Raw genomic sequence first — 9,025 nt, forward strand, 5'->3', positions numbered from 1 at the left:
CTTCCAACCGTATTCGCTCCTATTTAACTTATTATTTAATTAATTTCAGTTAGACCGGGTATTACAAAAATTAAAAAAAAAACTAAGTAATTATCTATAGTTAATAAAAATCAAAATTATTGAAGAAAAAATTAAAATTTATTTAAAAGTTAAAAATAATTTAATTAAATTAAATATTAAAGAAGTTTAGTATATTAGAGACAAAAGGTATAACTTATACTTTGTTATATGTATGTACCACATTCTTTTTTTTCTTTCTCGAAAATTTAACTACTAACCATTCTATAAATACGAGTAAAAATCCTGAATTTGTATTACAATTCATTTCTTTGAAATTCACTGTTATTTTACTTGATTAGATAATTCTTCAAAGAGTTTTTGTCCCTAATATTTTCGTTCTATTCAAGTTCTTACCGTTGCAAAGTTATCTTAATGTTGTTCTACTGTCAATTCTGTTAACATATTATTAATGACAGGACAACAGAGATTTTAAAATATTAAGAATTTAAATAGGATAATTTAATCGTTCGAGACAACTTTAAGACTTATCCTAAATACTAAAGATAAAAACAATACTTACTAAAAAAAAGAAAAGAACAAATAACAATAAACCATTTTAAGTTAAACGTACCAACTTTTTTTTTTTTGTATTGTTAAACGTACAAGTTTAATCAATGAAAACTACACATCACTTGCAGTCCTAATAACCCAACAAAATAAATCTGCTTGTTAGATCTCTAATATTTGAATTTGATGTCAGTATTAAATTTTTTTTTTGTTCATGAATATGAAGTCATTCTTAAAGCCTATATCCAAACACAAATTTCTTTGACATCAATCTAATCTAATTTCTATCAAAATTTATTCTACAAAAACTATATATCAATATCCATTTGCAAACGATAATCCAAATGGAGTGTTTTATGAATAACCACTTTAATTTTAAGTATGGCTAATTCCCATTCGTTTAATGATACTACTGATAAACAAAGCTGCCTACCTATACATAACCTCCCCCAATAAGCATAAAAATCTTTTGATGGTTCATTTATAATGTATTCACGGAGAGAAAGATCATGTTCGTGGAACACATTATAACTGAAGAACTCAACTCTGCATCAAGGATAAAATAGCCAATATAATATAAATGATACGCAACTATGAAGCTCTCTCAGTGTGCATATACCCCCATGTACAAGTAAAAGCCCTGATAAATCTTCATGGTGTGAAATTGCATAGCAAGCCACCATGACATCTGGCGTCAATGGAACTCAGCCTAGAGACTTATAGAATGTTTTCTTCAACCAGTTACAATGATAGCCATGTCGAAAACACCAAAAGAGGAAGCATTAAAACCAGGCCATAGCACACAAAGAAATCAACACTTTCGTGTGTAATAACATTGCCGATAATAACACTCCACAGATGTCCACTATCCATGGCACAGAAAATACACTGTCCAACTTCATTGTGTTGATCTTCCTGTTCCAGCCAGATATAAGTAGAGTAAACATAACCCTAGCGGAGGGAATATTGAATTCTCAATTGCTACCAAAAGAGAAGAGGGGGGTGAGTTACCTCTGCCGTTAAATTATTGAATTGATCTTCATCATCAGAGTTTCTCACAGAATTTATGTCACTGCTGGAGAAAGATTGACCCAAAAATATTTTGGTTTTAGCTCCCCCAAAATTTTTATTTGTGAAGGATGTATATGCTGAATCAGTGTGTATTGTTTCCATCACAGAGCCAAAGAAGTTTGTCACAGGTACCTAGAAAAAGTAAAGCAAAAAGACAACTGAGCATTGTTCTACTAAATGGAGTCTGTTACATGAATCAAACACCACGAAATTGTTCTATCATATTTATGTTTAAAGCATTCTTTTATAGTTCCTCCTATGGTTTTCCCAAGTCTCCCTCTACCTCCAGCAGTCTAGCTATAGCTATAGGAATGCTGTAACAGCTCAGTCCACCCGCTTGTGGATATTGTTTACTTTGGCACTCTGGGCCTCACGGTTTTATTATTGATGGAGGGACGGAAATCACTCAACCCATCAAAATGTGTCCACAAGGAAGAGGTATCCACTCTACATACAAGCCATGTATAAAGCACAACAATTACAATGTAGAATAAACACATTAAATCAAACCCACCATTCTCGTGTAACTTCAAGAAGCTCAGCTTTGTCATGATGTCTCAAAGCAGTAAACCTATTACATAAATGCGGATTGGCTTTTCCAACTAGTTTAGTTAAGTAGTAGCTTGACAAAGTGATTTATAGTCTATTACAACAAATATGATACAAATTGGACTTAAATCAGGAAACAGTAGAAACATCACTGAACTTCAAGACCAGAATACAGATTGTAAATGATACTTAAATGGAGTGGAATAAGTTTGCAATAATGTTGGATCTTAATTCAAGAAAGATCTTATTGGTTGTCAAGAGAGCAATCAAATTTAACCAAGTGGAAACATCACATACACTACCAGGTAGAAGCAATTCGTCAGACGCAAAGCAAAGGAATCAAATTACATCCACAATGTTTATTACCTCTTCTAAATGGCGTTGGTATAGGTCCCTTCTGTAGTAAGCAGTTGACATCAACAGATTTGGATTATATGAATTGAAAAGACTGCAAACAAAGCATAAAAATTTGCAAAGTAAACAAGCTAGCTGTGAATATATAATTTTGGCGGGAATTTCAGCCATTCATGATTACCAACTTTCTCAATAAATAAGAGTGAGAAAAATTCTTGTTACAAGTAGGCCAATTATTTTAATCAGCACAGATCAGTGAATTTTTTGGAGGATTGTTAAAAGTTATGATGAATTGCACCAAAACGTATAGAAAGTGAAATGCAATTAAAAGAATGTACATGACAATAGATACACATACTAGGGAGACACATTAGCATGGATAAAATAGTTCCTGAAAATATATATAAAGAACATTCTTGTATGTACCTGCTCAATGAGGCATTGTCATACATATTCAGCCTCTCAAAGAAGGCAAGTGTGTAGAAAGTGAAACGATCAACAACTGAAACACCAACCTGTGTGATATTTTAAAGTGCAAGTACAAAAGGGAATTTTAGTTTGCTACCTATGGAGCCAAACATGAAGAAATCCAATGGATAAACTGTAGCATATTATGTCAAATACTTCTATGTGCTTTTTACAAGTTGGTTAACAATGTCAAATTAATACATACGTCTGAATCCAAGTGATGTGAATATGAATTCTCTCCTTTCATGCTACTTCCAATTGCCAGAACTCCAGGTGATTGAAGCTGCAACCCAGAAAAATGAATCTAGTCAGCAATATATATAGGACACTTGTGAAATAGAGTGGCTTCCAAGAACATAAATATGTTAAAAATGCATCGATAGTAAAAGCTAAGAGCATCCCTTTATCCTAGGAAGAAATTAAAACTAGATTAGGAGAAAAAAAGTAAGATACAAAATCTTTGTACTTCACAATATGATGTTTAACACTGAATGAAATATATAATATACCAAAAAATTGGTTATGCAAGTATAGCTATAAAATAGATTAACATCATTATCAGACCAGGATATTTGTAAATCTCCCCATTCAAAAAGATTACGCAATTGCTCTAGGGATGTTCAAGAAGCTAACAACAACAGCTAAACTGCTAACAACAAATAAATATAACAGCTCCAAGCTCCAGATTTCTCTAATCATTGAAAATATAGCACTTCCACCAACTGCAAGCATTCAACAGCAACATGAAATATATAGAGAAACACAAGGGTTCATTTGACTTAGGCAGAGATCACTCTTAGCCTGGACAATGAATACTTAGGATCACATCACTCTTTTTCCATGAGAATTGGCATAAAAATTATGGAAGCTCCTAAAAATCCAAACAACCATGTCAAAATCAATGTTTAACCTGAGAGAAGAGAGTAGAAGCTTGGCAAGTGTCCACCATTATCAGCAGTTCCTTAAACCTAATAAATCCCAAATGTTCAAAAAATGAGTTCTTAATCCAACATAATAATTATGATTCGATATGTCAATGACTGGTAAATATAAAGGTAACTGAGATAAATTAGACTCCTATAAGTCTATAACTTTATAGTGAAAAGGACAATATTCATGTAGATTTTCTTAGTTAAAATAGATAAGAAAGAATAGAAAAAGGTTCCTGAATTCATGGAATCATATTGATAAAGTCACCATCAAGATCCTTATTCTCAGCAAAATAGGTACATGTACAAAGAGTCCATACTCCTTAGTCTGCACGCATTGGGGATTGAGAAGCTATGTTCCATTCTTTTCCCCCATTTTAGATTGTTAAAAAGTATTCTTTATTCTCCCTACTCTTGAATTATTTTTTTCCTTCATCGAACAAATTTTATACCCCAAATTTTTTTTATTATTTCCATTCATACAAATTATGATTGAAAAGTTACAAATAATAAGTTAAATAGGAATTCAAGACCTGCCCTTCTCTTTCATTTGCTTCACAGCATCAGCTAAATCATGACTCTGAAGTTCTTCTGAATCCTGAAACTTCAAAAACTCATCACCACCGTGCCCTGTCATATAGAGAAGAATATGACTTCCTTCATCACTAAGAAGTCGCTTGGACCTTGGAACAGCAGTCTCATGACGTCCAGTAAGCACACGCAGAAAGTTTTCAACTGTCACTTCATAACCACGATAATCTACCTGATGGATTGCAGGAAAAATCATCACCCTCTTAAAGACTACATATGGGAGCCATAAAAAAAATTGGAAAGATGCAAATATTTTAGCTTCCAAATGTTACAAGATCAGAAGTTTGTAATAAGACAAAGGCAAACCTAACAATAATCATTGTCCCATCTAAGCCCTATAGAAGAGTCAGGCATAATGCATACCTCAAAAACTCACCTCAACATTGTCCCCATACAGGTTAAGTCTATGGTTTTCGTTATTAAAAACTTGGGCAGGGTACTTGTTTCTTGCATTACATGCCATGTCATCTGCTAGCATGAGTATAATCCTCTCATCAGATATTCCTAGCCGCTTAACTGTCCTGAATGAGAGAAATTATTTATTTATCAATAAAAGAGAAAGAATTTGTAATGATCAACTGATCAGTACCAACCATAATTTTAAAAAATTAAAAATAAAACTAAAGTTGAACATTTACCTATACAGTGACAACGTATTTGCCATATGTCGATAGTTAAACCTGAAAATGGGAAGCAGCGTGCTTAGTATACTAGCCTTGTCATAGAATTGCGATGTTAACAATAGTCCAATGCAAACATCAGTTTAAATCTACTCTCTAAGCTAGGGAAAAAAACCGTCGGTGCTCGGTAAACAATTTTGAAAACTTTTCACCGAGTATCCTATATACATCATTCACATTTATTGTTGCCAAACTGCTAGAAGAATTAAGATGCTCAGCAAAGAAACTAGAGAAAACTAACAACATGAAACATTAGGTAGCTATAAAATGCTTTTATTATTCATATAATTAGAATCAGGAAGCTATATAGAAGGTTATAAAACAGTAACATAGCATTGTTCAAAAGGAATTTGGATAAAGTAAAGATGAAGCCTTGATTTACCAGAAGCGTGATGTGCAGACCAGAACAGCCCAATTATTAGTATGCATGGTAGCCTCAGAAGAAGATGAAAAATATGCTGCAGAGTTCCTGATATTGCCCAGAAATAGCAATAACATCACGAGTACTTTCATAGTGAGCTTTAAAATCCTTAGGAAGCAAAATTCCATCCTTCTATCAAGCTATTCTCGCATCTATTGAATTTGTTGTTCTTGTAGATATGAAACTAATGATCAATTGCTTATTTCCTTCCACTACCAAAGAACTGTTACATAGCTGCATACAAAATTCAGCCACCAGAAGTCACTCCCATTAAACTGTAAAATATCTTCTGATTGTTCTCAAACAATCAAATGTCAAATACATATCAAACGACTGATATCTCACAAAAGTTAGCAAGGAAGAGTCCAGATCAGTGTATGTTCAAGCAACTGTAATGGTAATGGCAAGATAAAGCCATAGTTATCAAAACTAAACCGGTAATTGACCTGGTCATACGACGAGGTCACCGGATCACTGGTTCAACCGGTGGGTCACTAATTTACTCGATTGATCCGGTCATAATTAAATAAAAATATAAAATTAAGTATCAATTCTTGTACATAACTAATGATGCAAAAAGAGATAATATACTAGTCACTAGTACAAAATACTTTCTCAATTTAAATGAACAAGAGAGAACAAAAGATAACACAATCAGTAAATCAAATCCAAGGAATAATAAGAAAGTTGGCATCTATATCTTCATAGGAAAAATTTGAAGCTTGACCTACATTTCTTTCATTTTGATTGCATCTATAGCTACATTTGTGTATTTTTCACAAATCAATACCAAGAATAATCCATAATAATACAAACAGAAAGCATGGAAACAACAATTTATCTGAACAATTTTATTCTGAGTTACAAAGAAGATGAACCTCATTTTCAACAACAAATTCAACTATAATAATTTTCAGCAACTAAAGATTCAGCTCAAAAGATGATTTACAGATTTACAGCAACAAAAACTTTAGATAAGTGATTATTTCAGCAAGACAACAATAGCTTCAATCTTCAATGATGATAATCAGTACCAAATTCAACTCAGTGATGATTTTCAGCAACAAAAAAATTTAACTAAGTGATTATTCATCGTTCAATGAACAAAAAATTCATTCAGCAATGAACAAATTTAAGCTAAGTGATTATTTCAGCAAGACAGCAACAAATTCAAGGTTCGCAACACATTCAACTTTCAGCAACAAAATCAAAATGCAGTGATGAATTACAGCAACAAAATTGAAATGGAAAGAAATGGGGAATTTGTTGGAACACACCAAATCGGGTTGAGTGAAGGAAGCTGACAGCCAGGCTCGAAGCAAGAAGACGACAACGGAGACTAGCCCACCGAGACCTGCTGCCGGCGACAACAAGCGCAGGGAAGGCGTGCCTCTGAGTGCGACGGTGACGAGACAGAGAGCGACGACGACGACCTGCCCAGGGACTTGCTGCTTCTGCCGCGGCGACGACGATCGCGGGGAAGGCGCGCGACTGGGAGCGAGACGGTGACGGTGAAGGAAGCTGACCAGATGAACTGATGGCCGAAGCAAGAAGACGACAATGACCACCACCCAAGGGACCAGATGCTGGTTCCGTCTGCTTCTGCCGCCGGCGAAGCGTGCGCAGGAAGGTGGAAGGCGGGGACGGAGTTCGAGACAGTGACGACACAGAGGGCGACGACGAGCCTCAGTCCTAGACAGTGAGTGCGAGACCGAGTCAGAGATCGGAGGTGAGAGAGCTTGAGGTTGAGGGAGAGAGCGACGAGAAAAAGACACCAGAAGTCCAGAGAAGAGAGACGTTGAGGGTTGGGTGATCCGACAGAGACTAGGGCACCACAACTTCACAAGAAATGACGCCGTTTCAACTTTCGAACAAAAACAAAAGCATGACCCGGTCCGGTTAGAGGTCTGGGTTTTGTTTAATCCGGGTCGATTGGATTTTCGATCGAACCAATTGGATTGAGCCGAATTTGATAATTAAGGATAGAGCTTTTTTTTTTAATTCAACTAAGTGTTTTTTATTCTTTTAAATTACAATAGTTATTGAAAAATTACAGAACAAATTAATCACATTCACTGATGGTGGCCTTTGATGCGAACAAAGAAGTTGTCCGATGGAAGGTTTTGATGCGAAAGGGGAGATAAGGGCTTCTTAACCAGAGTTAAGTAGGGATTGGAGCCGGCAACGACTGAATCTGTAGTTGGAGGAGTCACACCCTTTTAAAAAAGGTGAATTAGAGGACTCTCAATTTTCTAGTCTGGCGAATAAAACAGATCAGCCCAACAAGTTTTATGCATGGCTCTGAAAACCGGCGATAGAAACGATCCGCTCCGCTGTCTATAACCGTCGGAGGAAAAACTGCTTGAAAAATGCCGAACCGGTCGAGAACTGGTCGTTGGACCGAACCGATAACCAACCGGTTCGAATAAAACGATGCCATTTTGTTGATTTGTAAAAAAAAAAAAAAAAAAAGAAAAAACAGAAGTAGATCCATTCGTGAACCAAAACCCCCCTTCTTCCCCCAATCATTCGTCACTTACTCCCTGGAGAACTTTGAAGCAAAGGGAAAATCCTAGCCTTTCATCGCTGCCGCTGTTCCCAAGTCCTTAGCGCCGCCGCCGTCCCCAGGTCCTCAGGGGCGCCGCTTCTTCCTCTTCTCCGTGTTCGGAACCCAGTAGCTCGGCACGTCGTCTTCATCTTCACTAGCTTCTCGGCACGGAACCCAGGTTAGTGGCTTCTCGTCTTCATCTTCCTGAATGTTCGGTCTTCTTCTTGGTTTGAACTTTGAAATTCTGAAATTGTTGTTTTTCGGTCTTCTTCTTCTATTTTTATTCCATTTTTCTTGTAATGTTTTGTAAATTGTAATTGCCTGTTGCTGATGGATCTGTCTTACATTTGCTGGTTGCTGATGGCTGTAAGATTTTTTTTTCAAATTTACTGATGGCTCGATGGCTCTATTAGTCTGTTACTCTGTTTTAGTATTTTCTAATTGCAAAATGGCTCTGATAGTGTTTTATTGTTTTACTAGTTGCTGATGGCTCCTAATTTTTTTGTTCAAATTTGCTAATAGCTTTGTTTTGTAGTTGCTGGTTTTGTTGGGTGAAGGTTTAGTGTTTTGGAATGTTTTCCAATATGCTAAAGTTTGTAATTGCTAGCTTTGTTTGTAATTGTTGGGTGAAGGTTTAGTGTTTTGTGATTATTGGTTAATGTTTTAGTTTGTTTGCTGCTGAATGCTGTAGGCAGAATTCAGATATGGTCTTGTTGATGATTTTTTGATTTTTCATTGTGCTGCGGCTGTTTTTAATTTCGTATCTGTTTTATTAATTTCAGTTATGGATAATAGTATTAATCAAGAAGCAATTGCTGATAATAATGCATCTGTGAATAATAATCTG

The 9,025-nt window shown here is 35.5% G+C and overlaps 1 protein-coding gene across 1 annotated transcript; it reads right to left on the reverse strand.

The window, feature by feature from the left end:
* Positions 1–1,020: 1,020 nt before the first annotated feature.
* On the reverse strand, positions 1,021–7,512 carry LOC112743597 (uncharacterized). The gene is made up of 11 exons (XM_025792877.3): positions 6,908–7,512; positions 5,592–5,864; positions 5,168–5,209; positions 4,906–5,050; positions 4,472–4,701; positions 3,920–3,977; positions 3,215–3,292; positions 2,968–3,056; positions 2,554–2,635; positions 1,579–1,770; positions 1,021–1,482 (listed from the first exon to the last, which is right to left on the reverse strand). Exons 2-11 carry the CDS (start codon positions 5,756–5,758, stop codon positions 1,309–1,311), a joined length of 1,257 nt encoding a protein of 418 aa, XP_025648662.1. The 5' UTR covers positions 5,759–5,864; positions 6,908–7,512; the 3' UTR covers positions 1,021–1,308.
* Positions 7,513–9,025: the final 1,513 nt, after the last annotated feature.

This window comes from Arachis hypogaea, chromosome 14 (genome assembly GCF_003086295.3).
Source record: "Arachis hypogaea cultivar Tifrunner chromosome 14, arahy.Tifrunner.gnm2.J5K5, whole genome shotgun sequence".
Lineage (NCBI taxonomy): Eukaryota > Viridiplantae > Streptophyta > Magnoliopsida > Fabales > Fabaceae > Arachis > Arachis hypogaea.